Source organism: Zophobas morio, unplaced genomic scaffold (genome assembly GCF_036711695.1).
Source record: "Zophobas morio isolate AGI-343-1 ecotype UQ-CSIRO unplaced genomic scaffold, CSIRO_AGI_Zmor_V1 ptg000044l, whole genome shotgun sequence".
NCBI classification, from domain to species: domain Eukaryota; kingdom Metazoa; phylum Arthropoda; class Insecta; order Coleoptera; family Tenebrionidae; genus Zophobas; species Zophobas morio.
The window spans coordinates 8,921,085-8,942,341 of record NW_026972149.1 but is presented as its reverse complement, the minus strand read 5'-3'; the positions used below and the strand labels follow the sequence as shown (position 1 = coordinate 8,942,341).

General features: G+C 39.4%; 1 protein-coding gene across 5 annotated transcripts in view; it reads left to right on the top strand.

Annotated features, from left to right (window-relative positions):
- Positions 1-21,257, top strand: part of LOC135141577 (delta and Notch-like epidermal growth factor-related receptor) — an 80,151-nt gene that overhangs the window by 39,056 nt on the left and 19,838 nt on the right. For all 5 annotated transcript variants that reach the window (XM_064072802.1, XM_064072801.1, XM_064072803.1 and 2 more), the window contains exons 4-6: positions 8,574-8,824; positions 15,741-15,910; positions 20,853-20,971. In XM_064072802.1, the coding sequence (XP_063928872.1) occupies positions 8,574-8,824; positions 15,741-15,910; positions 20,853-20,971 (540 nt within the window). The remainder of the gene's footprint in view (positions 1-8,573; positions 8,825-15,740; positions 15,911-20,852; positions 20,972-21,257) is intronic.

Here is a 21,257-nt window from a genome sequence, read left to right as displayed (position 1 = left end):
ATTTTTATTAATAAACCAAGCTGTTATTTTTCATTAATAAATATACCAAAAAAAAAAAAATAATAAGACATTAATAAATTAAAAACAGTAACAAAACCAACAGAAGAAAAATTCATTAAAGCATAACAAACTAAACACTAGAGAAGATGTTCAAAATTTCTGTTTTGTGCATATAAGTAAGCTCGTAATGTTTCAAAATTTGGATCATTTTTTGTAAAAGTTAGTCAACAGTACTTGCTAAGATAAAACTGATTTTCGCAAATGACATACCCTCTAAGAAAAGAGAGGGTGGGTGGGCGGGGATATACTCTGTTGAACGAAAGAGTCAGTGATCACGTGAAATCTGCATGATGCATTCTGGAGCCGAATACGCGTAAGATTACTGCGCCTAGTCCGTGTTACACTGCAGAGAAATTTTAAGTTATGATTTTGACAAAATAATGCTTCCAACATCCGACATGATGGCGCTTACAAGTATAAAAACAAGCAAAAACACAAACAACGAAACGCACCGGCAACGAAATATCGGTACAGTGTAAAACTGGCTTGGGAAAAACCCTCCCCCAAATTTGCCGCCCAATAGGCAGTTGAACACGCGCGTCTTTATTGTTGATTCTTGCACTTGAATATACTATAGTAACTGCTAACAAGACTGATTTTGACAAATGAGATAGATAGAAAAGAGAGGGTGGGTGGGTGGGGCTAGTAGCTGCTAAGATATGACTGATTTCGGCAAATGAGATACCCTCGAAGAAAAACGAGGGTGGGTGGGCGGGGCTAGTAACTGCTAAGATAAGACTGATTTTTGCGAATGAGATACCCTCGAAGAAAAGAGAGGTGGGGCTAGTAGCTGCTAAGATAAAACTGACTTTGGCAAATGACATACCCTCTAAGAAAAAATAGGATGGGTGGGGCCAGTAGCTGCTAAAGTCAGACCGATTTTGGCAAATGACGTATCCTCTAAAAAATTTAATTAAATTATTATAACAAAAGATTCTAGAGGTTCCAAAATTCTTTCAAATTCTTTCCAAATAGGAATACCTAGAACTTCAAGATTGTTTTAAATTTTTCAAAAAAAAAACGGTAACCCAAAATTAACTCAAAAACAGGTAAACAGCCCAGGTCAGAATTTTCGAAAAATCGAACACCAAAGTCCCCCAAATTGTTTTAAATAATTTACAAAAGAATCTCCATGGGCTCCCAAAATAATACACCATGGGTATCCAAAAAATTAAACACTAAAAGCTCAACATATTTTTTCAAGTTCATCCAGCAACAAAACACGAGATTCCTTAAAGTTATCCGAAAATAAAACACCAGGGGACCTAAAATTAACTGTGAACATTTTAAACGTAGGGTTTTGACAATTTTTGATGCGTCAAAAATTTTTAACTGCTTACTCGATTTTTGCTGATTTGTACCTTCGCTTTATATTGTTGTCAAATGGAATTTTATCAAATTATTACAAAAACAACACAACCATGTCTTTGTACTTTCTAATTGAAATGTGAATTAAACATGGTCATGGGCGAGAGAAATAACTAAAAGTTTTAGTACTAGTTATTATGATAATGAATGTGTTGTTTAGTTGTTAAACGTAGCAAAATGTGAGAAGGAATTTTTTGTACTATTTTTCCCAAACTCACCAATTGATTGTTAAGAGCGTAGCAAAGAGTTAATCCGCCATTTTCCAGACACCCTGTATACAGATTATCAGAAAACATTTTTTTTTAAATAATTTTTCGAAGCTTAATATTTTAAGGGTGAGGGAATTTTTTTCGAAGTAACCTTGGACCAGTTTTTAGATATATGTATCTAACAGTTGGTGGATGCGCCGGGTGTACTGGGTGTTTTTTTTTTGTTTTGTACGTATTATTTTTTATAATTATATTAGCAAGAGTTGTGCAGAACTGGTGGATGCACTGAGTCAATATTGTATGACGTTTGTGTTGATCTTTGTTTCCAACTCGCTGAACTTTGGGTAAAAGTTATCGCACTGGAATTACTTGTAAATATACTTACGCAAATGCTGTCGGATGCGTTGGAAACTTTAGTTGTGAATGGCTTTTTGGGTAATTTAATTGTTATTTAAAAATGGGTAAAATGTATTAAATCGAATTATGATGTATATTGAGAGAGGGCGGAAATAGTTGGATGCGCCGGGCCAGCGGAATGGCATTTCTGTGTAAATTTAGTCGAAATCCGTTTTTTATCAGATTTGCGTCGACGTATCGGTTATAACGTATTTTTTGACGAAATTGTCGCCAGCAGATTTCTTGTCCCACAAAGTTCAATTTAAGTCGAAGGGTGCGGTAATGCAATTTATTTTCGTGTTTGGCCGCGATGCAGATGATTCGTGGGCATTTTTTCTTCGGTTATGGCGACAAACATGTCTATTAGATTTGTGACATCCTCTTTTATGAATTGAAGTTAAACCGGGTTCGAACAAGAAGTGAACTTCCAGTAAATAATATAATATTCTAGCCACGATCTCAACTTTATTCTTCAAGCTCACAGAAAGAGCGAATAAAAAGTGAAGTGACAAGGGTGGAATTATTATTACAAAAAGGTTTGCGAGTGGATATTTCTTTCAAATTTTATACAATCTTGTTACTTTGATTGCTTTGTCTTGTTGTCGTTTTGTTTGATTGCTGTTTAATTATCGGTCGGGCCGCTTTAGCCGATCACTTTTAATTCGGGTACGTGAGCTAGTGTCGGAAATACAAATTTAAACCCGACCCGGATTTATTCAACTTTCGTTTGTTCAGCTCGCGTTAATAACGGAGACAATTCAACGCCACATCTTTATGAATTTCTACATGCAAAGCTTGTAATAAAAATAAATTAACTTCGTAGTTGCACGAAAAACACATTTGGAGAAACGAGCCCGCGGCAAACTTGCATGTGCACAATATTAATTATGTGATAGCGCTGCTTTGCCAAACTAAGCTTTTAATAAAGAAAATACACGTTGAGGAACTCTCTAAATTCCTCTTGTTATTTTTCGAGAGAATTCTACGTTGCTTTGATAGCAAATTCTCTTGTGACATCAAGTGAATTTAAACCGCCAGAGTTAGTATCACATTATAGCTATTACAAAGTTAAAGCAACGTTTTTTTAAAACATAGAACCCTTTAATGTACGTAGACGATTTGCTATGTGTGCTTTCGTATGTGTTCATCTGTGTTCGTCTATGTTCCTCTGTGTTACTTGGAAACTTCGTGCTTTGATAGCTCGTCTTCTAATGACGACTTTGTTTTAAAGTTCGATGAAAGCAAGTATATGTTTGTGCAGCAGGAAATTATAGTTGGGTTATTGAGTTATCAATAGTGTAATAAACGCTAGCCATACTGTTACAGGTGAAACCAGTAGAGGTATCTTCATATTGGTAATTATTTCGTGTTCGGTCCGCAACTGTAATATCCATAACGCTGGAAAGTTATTAAACCTTTTGGTACATGCAGTACGCTTTGTGTGAATTTTAAATTGCCTTCGGAACAAACAAGTGCATTTTAACATCCTCATTTCGGCAGCAGTTGATCATATCAGGAACAAAGGGAACACTTCCATTATTTAACGTTCATTGTTCTTATTTTACAAAACCCTTTACTTTCACTAATTAGTTCGTTTCATGCGATAGTTTAACAGTCTGTTTGTAGTTTGACGCTTTTGTCAATAACAGTTTTAAATGAGCCGTTCCATTCACTGCACCTTATTTACTAGTCAGCAACAGTAATCGACAAACTTATCGATTCCGTTTTATTAAAACTTATTCAAATTTGTTTTTCCGTTATTTACGCACGTTATATTTCGTACAGAGTTCCGCTTCACAACAACTCCCCGTGCAAATATTTAATTAAATGACAATACTCAACATAATAAAATTAATCCTTTTTCCGTTAGAACAAATATTTTGTCATTTTTTGTTGTCGCCTTTGATCCGGTGCTTCTTTGTTCTCATCCATGTTTTGTAATTTATTTGCTTTTGACGGTAAAATCAAATACACTTTTATTTACTGGATGCGCAAACGCTACGCCCAACTTGCCGGATTATGAGATCGGCAATTGCGAGCAAAAAACAAAATATTTTTGTGTTCTCGCAAAATTGTCGCTGGAATAAACACTCGAACGACGCAAAAACAAGATAATGAAGAAACGAAGTTTTTGATGTTTTTTTCTGATCAAACAACAAAAAACTGGAATATGGAAGTACATTGAGTTTTTTGTCGCTTGTTTTTTAATTTTGCACCGAACTGAGATAAATAAGAACAATTACAAGGACGCTGTGTGTTAAATTGTTTGCGACCTGGGGCGTATTTTACAGTTATTGAAGTTCGCCCTAATACATTAAGCTTTTCAAAGAAAATACCTTGTCTAAACAGAAGTATTGATTGCCATGTGGATGACATTTACTTAGCTTAGGTTTTTGTTGTCACAACACACCTTAGTTGTATCCATAACTCTTTTCCTTTATTACCTCGGAGGTGTGGTTTGTACGTCGCGATAAAACAAAAATGTCCCTTCGCGACACAATTTCTAGTTTTGTTCTTTTTGTTAAACCTCTCAAGGATGAAGTGTCAGCTGTAGAGGTCTTAAGATCCAGCCCGTCTAAGCACCAGATGGATGTGGGATAAAGTGTCTTTGACATAATTATAATGCGCGCTTTGTGGTCTCGTGGTTGCATATGCACAATCCTAATTACGGCGCAGTCGGTTGGATGGGGAAATCTCGTAACAGCAAAGAAATCTCGAAAATACTAAAGCGAATTTAGCAAACAGGAATATTACGCAGAATAAGTGCCGCAGGCTTAGCATGTATTGCAGCAGACTTTCCGCCATGTAAGCTAATAGTGTTGTATAATTGATGTATAATTTGGGGCCCAGGTAAACTTTCCACATAACTGTAGATATTCATCACTGAGTATAAATTAGTCTGTGGTGTGAAATAGTTGGTTTCTATTAATTTTGACAAACAATGCTATTAAGTTTTCAGGTGGTATCGATTCGGTACCTCGATGAGGCTTTAGAGATTTTACAACTTTATAATAGCTTTGATTTCACGAGGGAGCGTTCAGTTGACACCACGCCGACCGAGTGTTCGACGCTAAATCAGGTTTCAAAAAGTGCCACTCGTGCCCCATGGCTAGCCGGCCGGAGCAAGCTGCAATTAAAAAAGCAATGCTAAATTTGTTTTACTAAAATTCAAAGGTTAGCACAAGCAGATCAGAGTAGGTTTTTAATTTATTTATGGCGCATTAATCTTCGATTTAAATGTGACGATTTTCAATGTAAATTCGATGATTTAGCGGCGGCGAGTGCAGGTGCACGGAGTCCATCCTCCCGAGTCCGATAAAACTTCGGCTTTCGGGTCGAAGCGGCGGCGGCGACGTGACCATACATTGTGTAAAGTTGTAATATTGGGCGCGTACGGCTTTCGGGCACACATAGCGCGTCGAAATGTTTGTTTTACTTATAACTCTCGAGAAAGTTTTAACACAAAAAGTTGCGAGTGTGATCCTAAGCGACTTTCGGTTAATTAATAAAACTTGCAAGTGTACAATCCAAGTTGGCGTGAGCCTATAGACGCCGCGGCGTGTCGGAAGCAAGAAGGCGGCGCAGGATCATTTTCTAAATTGCAAACTTGTCGACAATGGCCCGAGTTAACGAGTCAAAGGTGATTTATTGTTTATTGTGTTTTTCTTTAGGCGCGCAACTTTGTCCTTAGCTATATTGATTGGAACTATTTTCCATCACATATCGTTCACGGCTAAAATCACCACTGATCTCGGCCGAGTGGCCAACGTTTTACGCTTCACGGGTGGCCGCATTGAAGACTCCAAATGCGATGCTTGCGTCGCTCCTACCCATCACTTTATATTCTCAATTTTAAACCCGCTATTAAGGCAGTGGAAAAACTGGCCACTCACAAGTGCCCTCCAACAGGAATTTCAATGAAACACGAATTCCGGACAACGACCTGCTCGCTGCAAATTCCTTTTTGATTCTGACACCGCAACAACCGCTTTGAATATTTTCCAACTATTTTGCTAACGCGCCGTTTCATTAAACGGTGAGAAGTCGTCAAATAAATACATATTATATTTCTAATTTAGATGGAATGTAGCCGTCAGTTTTGACGTGAGATAATAATAAATGAACGGAATTGTGTTTATATTTTTAAAGTGTGTCAGTCAAATGAACGCGCCGTGATTCAGGTCACGCTATTAATTTCACAGAGGACATCTCACTCAATGGTGATCCTAGTCTTCTCCCGAGCGCTGAAAAATGATCAAATTTAACCTAACCTTCGAAGGGGCGAACCGATCTTCGTCGTACAGGTACCGTTCGCAGCCGGGTACCACATTGCAAGGTTTTAGGACTCCTCGGCCCGGTTTATCACACTGACTATTGTCCATGGCGACTTTTCCTGACACAACCTGTATCGTACCGCATCCCTCTGTCATAATTTATAACTGTGTGGTTGTATGGTACGTCATGTTCATTACTGATTAACTAATCTGTCTGCATTAAAACAGCAAATCAGCATGAAACGATCACTCATACGTGAGGTTCAACTTTGGAAAATGACATAATGTAAAGTAATAATAAAAGTGATGGTTAATTTTGGTTAAATCAGCGTGTAATCTAATAACACCGAGAATTTGAACAAATTATAACATCCATCTCACACTCGGTTATTCACTATTTCATGCAACGATCCCTAACGAGCAATGCGGATCCGGGGTTATTATTGTAATGATAATCGCCGAAAAACTTTCTACACAAATAATAGAATTAAAACGGATTCCTCTTCATCCTTCTCTCGCTCTTGTTTTCTGACACCTTACCCTCATCCATTTAATACCACCAGCTTTCTCTGTTAACAGTTTTTTCCGTCCTTATCGGGTTTTTCTAATTCCGGGCATTTGTTTGTCATGAGTTCAATACTTCCAAATTCTTTCTTTCATTATCTATTTCTTTTTATCAAAGACGCATCCTTCTGATCTTCTCGTTTTGTGCCGCCTCGAGGCTCGGATTTTTCTACATTTTTCCTTTCGAATTGTTTTATTATCCATTTTTACGCATCTTAAGCAGCGACATCACCCTTCCTCCTCTCGTTTAGTACAAATTTGCGTATGCGTGCTCTTTATTTCACATGGAGAAATAAAAGGTGAGCGAGTTTATTAAAATACACAGACACCGATCGGATACAACAGCATTATGTTGCTAATGGAACATGTATCATCTATAATTGAGGAGAGAATTGCAAACAACAATAGCGGATTAATAAATAATCTCAATGTAAATACTCTCACATTTATAGCTTTTATCGTCTATATTAAAGCAGGTAACAGCTGAGTTTTCCTAATTTATCACGCATAGTTGCTTTGATGTATTATAAATTGTAGTTCGTTTAGAAGAATTAAACCCGCACAAGGAATAAAATATGCATGCGTTTGAGCATCTATCTATCCGGAAAACTGGTATTACCGGAAGCTCTACCCACAGGGGAGAATTATTAACCCATAAAAATAGTTGGGTCTTTACGCCCAAAGCCGACCAAATTTAGACCACTTTCAGCGTTTGAATCAGATGATATGAATCCCAGGCTTAAAATAAGAAGGGCTTAGACACTTAAAGTTCGACGCGAGTTTACTTAAACTTTAAGTAATATTGACGTCACTGGAGCAGTTTTAGTAACTATATATATATACTTAAGTGGTTATTTACGATTACGTTAGGGATCGATTCGTACGATGAAAGGTTAACTTTGTGACAAAGTTGACGCACTCGTTGGGGTTCGAACCGGAATTATGCGACTGCTGCAGCGGCGGTATATCTTCCCGTCATCTTGTGTTTGCGTTCTCCTGCCGTGATTGGTTGTTGTGTACGTACTAACACAACTAGGGGTAGGCGCTTTGGAATGTTAATTACTCGTGCTGTTTTTTTAAGGACGGTGGCGTCTCATGTTCCGCGGCGGGATTGTTCATTACGACATTGAAATCTGATCTACCCCGAGACGTACACTTGAGTTCTCTGACCTCAAGTTAATTCTCTTTGGTGTTCGTGACGACGAGTCTTGAATATACCGGCCATTGAATTGGCGGTGTTCAGTAATTATAGAGATGACGCCAATGATATAGCGACGGGTTTGTGTAGGTGTAGCGTGCAGGGCCGTCTGGTTCGAGCCAATCGACCCATTATTTTCGCTTTGGCTGTTTTGTGCGTTGTGCCTTTTTCGGCCTGGGAGCAGCTTGCGCCATTAAGCCGGGCCTACCTAGCTAAAAAAATTCAAACGAAGACATTCCATCAAACATATTGCAAAAAGGGGCCCGCATAATCATTAAATAAAGCAAAAAGTCGTCACGTCCCCGAATAGCCCTAGATAAGCTATCTCCGTCGCGCATCTTTGTTTATTAGGGTTAGGTTATGATTGCTTCGGCCAGTGAGGGTCTCGTTACGTTTATAAATTTGTTGTGGTTGACGTGAGTGTGATGTTTTGTTGTTAATGATTTAATTACGATTAGTTAACGGTCGAAAGGAGTAGAATTTAACACTCGTCCTTGAACACAGGTCCCGGCGGAATGCTCTCAAGCGTCGTTGGGATCTAAGAAGTTGGGGCATGGGAATTCGACTGAACCAACGGTAGTGAATGCCACTGAAACATCCACGTCGAATTGCCCTCATCCCGAAACGCTAAGTTGGGACGGGTCAATCGAAATCCAGAGCGGCGATGTTCTCTTAGTGAGGATTGATGACTCGCAGCTTATACAGCATAACGCAATTATGAACCAGAGCAATGACAGTGACCATAGCATCGACAGGTAAGGACAAAAGACTTTCAGGACAAAGGAAATTCGAGCGAAGAGCCGAACACCCATTTTCAGCCTCATTATAACTTCTTGTCAATTTGCGAGAATGACAAATGAACTTCTACGCGTTACCTGCATTCCAAAAGCGGTGTCCTCGAAAGTGTTTACGCTTTAAACGCTTATTATTCCAGCCGTAATAAAAGACCATTCCGCGAATATATTCCGATAAGAGCACTTTGTACTCGAAATTTTCAACAGGGTCTCAATTCTCCGCGCGTCAACATTTTACAAGAATTCGCGGAGTAACCTGTAAGAGTCTTTCCCTTCATTTCTTTGTCATAATTGTAACGCTGGCAGCACGCACCAGCATTCACTATTTCAACACAAACCGCGAAAAAAACCCTAACGTTTAAACGCGTCGGCATCTAACTGCACTGCCATAACCCAAGGGACCTCTCATTCTCTACACCATTTCGAGATTTGGGAGTCCATTCTTGTGTAAAGGATGCCATTTCATTTTAAATAATTGCCTCAATGATGTGTCAAAATAAAACGTGAAACCGTAGTTAAGCAGGTACAACATTTTCTTCGAGTTTTGAGGTAAGCGCACCAATTTTGCTCAAATCGTTACCTAAATGTCTATTTGGCTTTATCAGTTGGCACCTTTTTGGTATCCACGCTAAAAAAGTTAGAACAAGTTAATATGAGGTTCGCATTGTCCATGTTGTAGGAGACCAAAGTTCGACCGACTAGAGGAACGTTCCAGAAGAGCTGCATAGTTTCATTTCATTCGCTAGTCCCATAAATTACAGAAGTTGTAGCAGCATGACCACGCGCAGTTTTTATGTTCGCGTTTATAAATTAAATTATAAATTGCGTCTAGAATTCGGCCGTATTTAGCATGAAAACGCAGCAAGTGGTGATGAGCTCAATTTTATCTCGCCGAATTTATCAAAATTTAAATAAACAAATAACAAAAAATATATAAATGAATACATTTAATCTAAAACCCAGTACAGGAATAACCGAAAATTATAAATCAAAATGTCCACAGCAAAATAATAATTGTAGTAATTCGAACTTAAATTAGCAAAATAATACTGTATACTGCAACAATTACAAATTCTATTGTATTGTAACGAAGCGAATTTTCGCGTGCCGGCAGAATTGGGGGCGAAATCGCGATCGCCGCGCCGATGCAGCCGGAAAAGAGGATTCTTTCGTGAAATCTTGCTGTGGCCGTTTTCCCAAAAGTGCGTAGTTTGTGAAAAGTCAGAGCCTCTGTAAGAACCGACAACCGTAAGTACCGTTTTGGTTTGCTGCCTGTTTGCGTACGGTTTTCAAATCGCCGACCTCAAGTGAAAAACCGTACCGCCGTCATCTTTTTTTTCCGTTACCGTCAGAAGCCGAAACCGTTAAGCACGCATCGTTTTCCATCGCCGCGCTCCCCTCCCGTCCTCGCGCGATTGCCCGTTCCAGGGTCGCCGCCGCCAAGTCCAGGAGGAGCCCGTCCTGAAGGAAGTCGCCGTCCAGGAGGAAAGCTGGCGCCCGAGCACCGCCGCTCCCGACCTAAGGCGCCACCCCAATGGCGTGAAGGTGTTCGCATAATTACGCTTAGGTCGGCCAGACTTGTTACTTTGTTGGCGGCACTAGTCGGCCCAAGGCTTGGCACCGAGGCACGCCACTCCCATGCGTTATTGGCGAAATTCCGGACCGTCACCGTCCGTACCACCGGAATTTCCTCACACTATTATTCATTAAACCAGGCAAGAATTTTTTAAGGAGAATTATTCGTCTGTAGTCTGTTTACCGAACAGATGGAGTGATCACGTGCCTACAAAGTGAGCAATCGAGCTTACACGATGACATCAAAATTGAAGGAAATTTCGGCGGGATGTTTAAACGTGTTTTGCCTGTTTATTAATTTTATAGTATTGTTGAATTCTTTGCAGGTTCTAACAAAAAATATGACTGATGAAATAAAATTTGGAATCAAACACGACGAAGCAAATTCTGTTGGTACCACTTCATGAAACTAATGTGTTCAGATTTTTGTCATTAATGAATAGTGGTTCCAAGTTGGATCCCTGGGGTACACAAGAATGAGAAAAAAACTATTAGATATGTTGAAATGAATAGTATAGATTCAAATATTTGCGTACAGTTGCAGAATATACTTATTGGTCTGTAATGATCAAGTGCCGGATTACCCTTTTGTGAAAGTGTTTTATTTTTCATAAAGAGCTCTTTCATACGATTTTAGCGTGGTCGTGGCGTTAATCGCCAGTAGGCCGATTATTGATGTATTGGAAACTCGCTGGCGCCCTTGTAACGTCCGATTGGCTCAGTTTTTTGTTATATCTATGGCCGATAGATAATCTGCCGAATCAGACACCAGTGATTTTATCCCTTCTGTGTTCGTGTCGAGTGGAGCGTTACCTCGTCCTTTTTCGGTGTTTATTCTGCTGTTGCAGATTCCGTGTTCAATATTTCAATAGCAGATACGCGGACGGTTCGTTTTGTCACAACGTTTAGGGATTAAGTTAATTTTTTTCGGCGTGTGACCATTTGAGCGGCTTCTTTAACTGGCTTTGTTTGAATTGCGGTTCGCGTTTCGCGGTGTTAATTTCGCAAATCTGGTTGCGAGTAATCCGAACGTCCGTTTGTGGATTCCCAGGAGAGGCAAAAGTTTAATTTTTGCTTTATATGGCTGGAAAGGGAAAACGGTGCTTATCAGGGCAATTGCCGCGAAATTAATAAACTTGCAGTCCAATTGTTCAAAATTTAAGGCGATGTATTAGGAGAGGAATAAAAAGTGGCAGTAAAGAAGCACTTTCATTCTCGCCGTATCCTCTTTGTTTATGTTTTCATTTTCATAGCAAGAGACTAGCGGCAGTAATGCGTCGGAGCATTTCAACCCCCCTTGGCACCATATCGCATAAAACGTAATAAATTCACTCACTGCACAAACAAGAAATGACGTTATTCTTATTTACTGCATCGCGTTTTCGGATTGATAAATGCTCTAATTTTTTATCGCGTTACGTTTGCTTTTATGTAGCGCGATTTGAAATTTCGGCTCGATTTAAAAATTAATACCGCGGTTAAAAGGGAAAACACCGATACGTACGATTCGCATAAATAACAATTTATATTCCCGGTACGATACGTCGCTCAAATTATTTCTAAATGCGCCCACCGATTCCGATATATTTTCGTCTTTTATGTTCCGGAAAGTGCTTCAAAGCGAGAAGTTTTTATTTAACCTAATGAATAAAATAATTCGCTTTGATTTCTTCCCAGCTATGAGGAAATCATTCGCTTGCTTTCCGTCTGGCGACGATTACTCGAAATGATAAACACCGCTCGAGGCAAAAATTCTCTTTCCCTTTTACGCTTAATTCCACAGAAAGCTATAACCGTTTGAAGTAAACGCTCAAAATCGAATCACCTTGTGTACCACTAGTTTTTCAAAGATTATTCGGGCTTTAAACCATAACAAAGGCTACAGTACGCGAGTTTCAGTTTGATACAACTTGGACGGAAGTTTGTTCTGACCAAAATTTTCTCACCGACCATATCTGTCACGTTTTCGTACATCTGCGCCTACGCGCAAACTTATTGTTTAACATAGTTTTTGGAAACTAAAGCACCATCACTCACGCAGCGGGAATAAAGTTTTTTATTAGTAGGACCAGATTTATATGCACTAAATAAGTCCAAATATGCTAAAAAATGCGTTAAAGAAACAAAAAGATTGATTACAAATATTTTTATGTTGTAATCATGGCGCCTGGTCAGTATAACCGCCCGACAAGTTGGAGGCGTGAGTTTGAATCCCACTCCCGACATTTTCCTCATTTCCACAGAATCTTGAAAAGGATGTTCCCACGTTGCATGGCGTTAAGGAGGAATATTTATTGCACTAAAATATGCATATAAGTCCGGTCTTTATTTATTAGTTAACGAGACACAGAAAACACTTGACGTCTGTTTGTGTCTTGGCACTCACTTAACGTAATTATTAGTAATTAGCGTGAACGGAGTATTTAAGAAATAACTGTGCTTTAATAGAAACACAGACACTAATTATGCGACTCGCTGCCACATAATAACGTAAATTGCCTTTTAAACAACGCCTTTCGACAATAATCCGACGCAAATTCACCTTGAAGAATTGGGTCTCTAGAATATTGTTTCACAAAGCCCTTTTGCAATTTTTTCGTCGTTTCTGTGCGTTCGAGAGTGACTTTTCCGACTGGGTGTACACTTAAAGTGGATTACTCCATCCATATTTTCGGTGTTAAGTTTGGCAATTTGATGTCATGAATTTTTGAGGGTTATCACTCACAACTTTTAGACAATAAAGGTGAAATATGCATGACGCTGTCTCTTCGCCGTAATGTTATCAGAAAAAGTTTGCACAAGAGTCTCTTTTATGTTTTTAAGTGAAGTGTGGTGAGATGTACGTGTTTTTAAGTTGCGTCTTGTGTCAGCCGCTTTCTTGAATTGTGACGAATTCATATATCGATTGTAGTGTCATTCGAGAGCACGAAGTTATCTGTTAAAGTTATTTCGTGGTGTATGCAACAAAACAAGTTGCAACGGTACAGAGCAATTTATCTTCAACTGTATCTGGTTGGAAATTCGGGACAAACTTTTAAAAAATTGCTTGTTAAAATTGTAAGAGTGCTTCCTGTGGAGAAGCGTATTTATGCGTGGCGACATCGAGAGGCTTCGTAAATAACTTAGAAAAAAAACATGCAAATACTGGCGCAGTTTAAAAACGTCGGTCACGATTGCCTGTAGATATTTTATGTTAAAGATGAAAAAAAGAAAGGTGAAGTAACGAAACGTTGCATAATTATACTTTACACGTGCTCGTGTTTTGACGCTCATTAACGCAATTTTAATTCCGCAAGGATTACGCTTGAAAAGTTCTAAAAAAAGCTTGTTAAATTCGTTAGAGTGCTCGAGGAGAGAGGAGTCTTTATTATGACAAATAAATGTTGTTAGTATTTTATTTCAAAAGTAGGAAAAGGAGACAATGCGATAACAAAAAGTAGCAATTATGCTGAACGTGTGCTCGTGTTTTGGTGCTTATTTAACGCGGTTTTAATTCAGCCGGATTAAGCAAGGAAAACTTGAAAACGGATTGTTAAATTCGTAAGAATCCAGTACGCGCCACGACAAGAGACTTTTATAAATAAATTATAAACAATTATGCAAAAAGTTCCTACGTCTTAGATATATTGTTGGCGTGAGGAAAGATTTTAATAATTCAAATTTAATCATTAAACTTCACTAATTCGTATTTTTTCCGTACAAAGGGATGAAACTTGGAGAGTTTGTGGTGCTAATTGCACCAAAGGGAGCGGCTTTAATGTGTTGCCTCCTAGGACTCACGCCACGTTCGCCACATCCGCCCCGTTTTACACACAAGACGAAATAAATAATCAAATGAAGTTTTTTCCGCGTCGCTGCTTTTTATCGGATTATAAAGTAGAAATATTTTCAAGTGACTTTATAGATTCATAAATAAAATGAAGGAATTGGCAACATCGTTGAGGAAAGAACGGGAAAATTCCACCTGCAGGTATCTACGAGCATCAGCCAGAAGGTAGTTTGCGAGCTGTTGTCGATGCGATTCGGCAGCAATATCGTCGCGATATTTTTCTCGTAAAAAAGGTTGTTTGTGATTGTGTGTATCGACAGGACCGTAGCCAGGGGGCGACAAAGGAAACCCCACCTCGTTAAACGGACTAAATACGAAAATACGACGGAAAACATCGCTCGCCGTTCCGTCGGATTAGAACGACCGGAATTACAACACGTACAAAAAGAACTTTGAGTTTATATCGTAGTTTCGCGTGTTCGCCAAAAGAACTACTTACACTGAAAATCAGTTGTGCTCAAAGCGGACAACTTTGTAATCTCAAATTCTTATATTCGTATTCTGCACTTTTTATGGACCGTATAAAGAGAGAAGCAGCATACAAGTGATCATAAAAGATCGTACATCAAGCTGGCTTTGAAAATCTGTCACTATAGTACACGCACTTTTACAACTCCATCTGTTCGGTAAACGGAGCAAAATTCACGAAAGCCAACTTAAGTAACAGAAAACAAAATCACAGCTTTATGAAGAAAGTCAAAATAGATTGAATGGTCGTAAAGCAGGATGAAATAAACGAACACGCGGTGTAGAAAGAGAGCGACAGGAGAGACAGAGAGGGTAAATATATAAGAAGGATTTAAGTTGCGGTGGAATCGAACTTCGAATGAGGGTGGCCGGGAATGGAATTAAGGAAAGCGCAAATAGGGAAAAGAAAGAGCAACTATTGTAAAATATGTATGATGTATTATTGGATGGTTATTTTTTGGTCACTCTTTGTTCGATGTATAGAAAGAGCGTTCGCTAACTGCGGCCCTGCCCTTGCTCAAGTTGCGTGTCCAATTTTGGCGTGTTGTGCGCATTTGTACGTTTTGTGGGGTGGAGGGAGGAAGAAAATGACTTTAATATATATCACCTTCATTATCGTAAACCAATTCTCGAGAGTATTGTTTCTTCTTTATGATAGAGGGCTTGCAATGCCTCTAGGGTATGCCCGTAAAAGGTCAGCGGAGTTTCGCGGCGAACTCATGTTAAATATTTTTCTTGCAGACAACGACTAGTAAATTCTGGCCGAAATACAGTTGTAATTTCGCCTGGGGCAATTGCATTCATTACTTTCGTGAATATTTTACTATGATATTTCCCGTTTTCGTCCGGATAAACCCTTTTAGTTAATAAAAGTTTCTTGTGCAATAAACCTTCAAGTTTGTCTTAGTTTATAGACTTAGGGGTCTCGCGGGGCCTGTATTTAAGCTCAACTTCCACTATTTTACAATTTCATAGTGAGACAATAGTGTTTTTGCCTTTTTCTAGGTTAATGCACGAACCGACGACGGCCGTTTATCAAGTGACCAGGACAGGACACGACCATTGCGATGTCACCGAAGGAATTTTACTAGACATCACTCCCTTAAAAGTGGATAACCAGAAAGTCGTTACGTTGTACGACAAGGATTTAACGTTGGGTATCAATCTTCTTATTGGTAAGTCGAAGGCAATCATTACTTCGCCCTTCACAAAGCACTGTTTTCTAATCTCACCATTGACAGAACCCAACCAATACACCTCGACACTTTCAAAAGAAAAAGCCTCACCGACTTGCCCATTGAAATTAATTCCAAAGCGGCCGAATATACTGAAATATTTGATCGTAACTTCGTTACGTCTTAACGACCCTGACGCGTCAAAATTTAACAGCAATCATCTTCTAACTCAATAATGTTGAAAAACTTATAATTAAGTTAGCGAAATTTTCACAAATCTAATTATTTTCAATATCGCTCCAGTTAATTATCAACCATTTTATAATGGCTAATGCTCCATAACTCTATGAAATAGAGCACGGGGGTGGATCTAGTCTGCTTACCTCTCGAGTGCCGCAATTTGAACCTCCTCCATCACTTCGGTGATAAATTTGCAACTAGATACTGATAAGAACGGCTTCTGACAGCAGCGATTGATTCAATATCTTTCACTTTTTCTTAACCTCGCCACATTTGAATCCCGGAGACGTAATGCTCTTTATGGAGTCAAAAGACGCTCGCTCGCTGCAACAATAACCGTCGTATGGTAATTATCTCTTATCTCCAGCACGGTTTTGTTTTAATTTTTTAGGTGCGGCGATGGGATTCGATTATCATACATTATACGTGTATCAATTAACTACCTTTCGGGTTGGTCGAATTGCGCTTTTCTATAATTGATGTCGCGCGCTAAAAATTCCCGGTAATGGAAATGCGTTCCAAATCCTCCTGGGTTATTGTGCTTTTTTCGAAGTCCAGTGCCCGAAAGTCTGCCTTTCCGTAATGAGTCGGCGAAAATCATCGCTTTATTACGCACTAAAGTGAATGTTTGGCCACTTTTTGCGGTCGGGCAAAATCTTTGCAAAAAATCTTGTCTGATGACTTCAATGACTCGAAAACAACAGCCGCTTTTGAGGTGTCAGTGTCTATAAACAAGCGCCTCGCAACATTTTGCTTTTTTATTCATTTGCCAGTCGATAAACTGGGTTAGGGTGCACTCGGGCTCTCGAAGGCGATGATCGACTTTCATAGACTTTAATGGAAATAGAGTATCGTTTCAACAATTCACTTATTCGCAAAACGAGGATCCCGCAGTAAAGCGGGACTTATGTTTTGGAAAAACTTTTTGATATAACTGACTCACCGAACGTCGCGACAAACTTTTCCATTTACTCCTCGATCGCGGCTAAGAACGGGCTTCATATATGACTTGCACATTCCGAGCTTGATTCTAATTTTTTCTTCGATCGCATGTTATTCGAAGCGAGGTCGCGAGGATCCGCCCTCGAGTGCACGAAATGAGCAAATCTTCCCTAAAATGAGAGTGAAGTTTCATTAAAAGACGCCGCGTAACAGCTTGTGCAGGTGAAGTTGGAATCCGTAAATAAAAATGTTGGGCGTTTTAATAAGACTTGTCAAACCGTGTTGCAGATAAGTTGGGTTCTGTCTCGTCGACCGAATTTTACTCATTTTAACGGTGCGAACTTGCTCACTTAATGGGTATTTTCTAAAAGCGTTTCCTCGCTATTGTTATTTCTTCATAAATGTACAATAGAGGAAAATAAGCTCGCTTCGCTCGCCCGCCTATACTCTATAGCCATTTTGAATTTTTATTCCTTTGTGCAAGGTAACTGTTACAAACAATAACACACCATTTCAAAAGAGAAATTTGTTACAAAATTATTAAATACGTCCAAAACTAAGCCAGGATAATTGTCAAACTTTCCAAAATAATGCGCAACCTGCCGACGCCACCGCATTACAAAAAAAATTAAATATGCACTAAAATGGCAAGCTATTTTCATGCGGTTGAGCCTTAAATATAAACCACATAATTAAAATGATAAACGACAACATAAAAATGCGCATTACGATTTATACAGTTTTTGTATAAGTGACACCAGAATTACATCGTATACACAACAATAGAAACAAGTATAATATAAATAGAAGTTCGCAATCCAGCTTCTAGATTCCTTCCAGTCGATACGGCCGTAGTGTCTTTTACTAATTTAACGATCTTTGCCAACTTCGTAGTTACGTTGGTTTCCCACAACACGACCCGTATGTATTTCTCGGGAAATTTTTCCTACGCATTGGCGAACGACGATGGGGGTAATAATCACTCAGCTAAATCCTTCTCACACGTTTCGAACAAACACCAAAACGATATAGAATTACAAACCAAATCCTAGACTGCTTCGAAAAAAATACGAACCTGCAATTTCCTCCACAAATATAACCTTATAGTAGGTGTCAGTTCGCAGTGGTTGTTGTTTGACACTTGTGGCTTATTTTACTGAAATTTTACAACGACATATTGTAACCGTTACTACACCACTGCTCAGAAGTTTTTCCTCAATTAAAGAAATACAATTAAAGTGAACTTTTGCTTATTTAAACAACAGTATATCAAATCATATTGTATACGCCACCCGGGTGCGACGGCTATGGGTTTTAGTATGATCGTCGGTGACGGGAACCGGGGGCGTTCGCTAAGGAAAAGCCTGGAAGCTGAAGTCGCGATGGGTAATCCAGAAAGACCTCGATTGCAGAACTTCTAGAAGAGAAGTATGACTTTAAATAGAGGCCGCCTTCAGGAACGGATTATTCAGCCAAGTTAGTCAACGAGTCGAGTCCAGCGAGTGTCGGGAAAATCCAGACAAGTTACCCCGGAATTATTTTGTATAATCGCCGTGTAATCAGTCGCGTAAATTTGACTTATTAAGAAATAAATTGTTGAATTTTACCCACGCCGATTTTATTCACCAATCATCGTAACACTGGTGTCAGAAGTGGGATTTGAGATTAACTGGTTCTACGACGACATCCGGGCATTATTGGACAAGAATTCTAAAGAATTTCTGCCTGTCGAGACGAGAGCTCACACTGCAGCAACAATGGAAGATCAGGTAAACCAGATGATGGCTATGTTTGCAAAAATGGACGAACAAATGGAAGCAAGAAACAAAGAAATGAACGAAAAAATGGACGCAAGAAATAAAGAAATGAAAGAAGTAGAATTTCTGGGGCATACTGTTTTGGCAAACGGGATCAAGACTACCGAAACGAAAATTATATTAACTAAGAATACCTAATTTATGTATTTCATTCGATAATGTGACCACTTTTGTTCTTAATGAGGGCAAACAAACTTTTGGTATTTTTTTCCTTTAGTTTATGTCATGGTCTTATATAACCATAGTGTGGGTTCAAATTTTGGCGGGAAAATTTTTGTTCATGATCAGGTTCGGTTCTTCCTCAGTAGCGAAAAAGGGGTTAAAAAAAGTAGTCAAAAAGCAATCATCTGTAGAAAAAGCAGTCACCTGCACAAAGTGAAAAATTTTAAACTGTCTTGAGGTTCTAGGTATTCCTGTTTGGAAAGAATTTGAAAGTGCTTTGCAGCCTCTAGTGTCTTTTCTTATAAAAATTTAATTAAACTTCTTAGGGGATACGTAATTTGCTAAAATCGGTCTTATCTTAGCAGGTACTAGCCCCGCCCACCCACCCTCTCTTTTCTTAGAGGGTATATCATCTGCCAAAATCGATCTTATTTTATCAGGTACTAACGCCGCCCAGCCGCCCCGAATTCTAATTCTGGATTCTAAATTTTATGGGGGTCGACCGTAGCCAGCCGGCACTTAGGCCTTGCCTTTGGGCCCATTGTACCTTCCCCAAATCCAACCCACCCGCCCTATATTTTCTTAGAGGGATCTCATTTGCCAAAATGAGTCTTACCTTAGCAGGTACTAACCCCGCCTACCCACACCTTCTTTCCTTAGCGGGTATGTCATTTGCCAAAATCGATCAGGAAGGCCTACTATCTAACTACTGTTCCGTTATTGTGCTTCTGCTATTCTTGATTCAAAATGTTCCACAAATTTTCCTTCGAAATAGGGCAGAAGTTACACACCTAACGATCGGAGTTACTGAACAAATAATACTTTTGAGCAGTAGTGCATATTATAGTCACCTGTACGTGTGTATTGTTAGTTATTTTTTCGAAAATGTTTACGGAACTAGATGATCTGACCTAACCTGACCTGACCTGATAATGGAATTCATCCCACAAAAAATCTATATAGGATTTGAATAATAAATCTAGCATAAAAGCAAAAAAATCCTCATTTGGAGTTATTAAAAAAATAATACACAACAACACATTTTTTTTCTGTTACCCTCCCTTCCTGGTAACCGTACCGTCTCCCCGGGATTTCCCGTTCCAGGCTCGCCGCATCCAGGAGGGAACGATAGTGTTAATTTTCTTCAGTTTTACTTTATTTCTTGTTTCCGTGGGCGCTCACTAGACTACTTGGAGATCCGTCTCGCTGACGCCCGAACACCGCCGCTCCCGACCAAAGGCGCCACCCCCAGTGGCGTGAAGGTGTTCGCATAAGCCTAGGTTGGCCAGACGTGTTACTTTCTCAACGACACTAGTCGGCCCAAGGCTTGGCACCGAGGCACGCCACTCCCACGCGTTATCGGTGAAACTCCGGACCATCACCGTCCGTCACCTGAATTTCGTCACAGTACTTTTGAGCAGTGGTGTATTTTATAGTCACCTGACCTAACTTGACGTGGCCTGACCTGACAGAAACTCCATATGGGATTTAAACAAAATAATAAATTTAGGACCAAAGCAAAATCCCCATCTTCCAGTTAGTGACAAAATAAAACTTTTGAGCGGTGGTGTATTTTACAGTCACATGTGCGTATGTATTCTTAGCTATTTTGTTCGAAAATGTTTACGTAGCTAGATTTTGCTCTCTTCGCGCGGTGCATTTGAGTGTGGGATTTTTGCCGAGTGCAGTTTTTTAACTGGGGTTTGGGGATGTGTAGCGAGCGAAGCGAGCTGTATTAGTTTTGATGAAGTGTTGCAATAAATGGGAGCGATTTGTTACAGTTGTCTCCGAACTGTGGGGAAATCAGTGTATTCGATTGAAAGTCACTGTGAAATCTGACAACTGCGGGGAGAACGAAGATTGTTCAGGCAAAGGCATCTGTTATTCTAACGTCTCAATGGTAAGTCTTACTTTAATCTTGCTTTGTACAAATAAATACGAAGTCGTGGTCGATAAGTCTTTGTACGGGTGTGGGAAGTAGGAAATCAACAAGCAATTAGCTTTATACGAATCGATGTGTCGTTAAACCCATCGATCCACGCCTTGCCGAGCTATCACAGCGCGAAAATTTATTTAAAAAAACGAGCGCGCCCTCATGCAATCATCCTTTATTGTTACGTCACCGCAAGAATTCTGACGTTTTATTAAATCCCTTCAAACACTTCCCTGGATGGAGGCTATATATT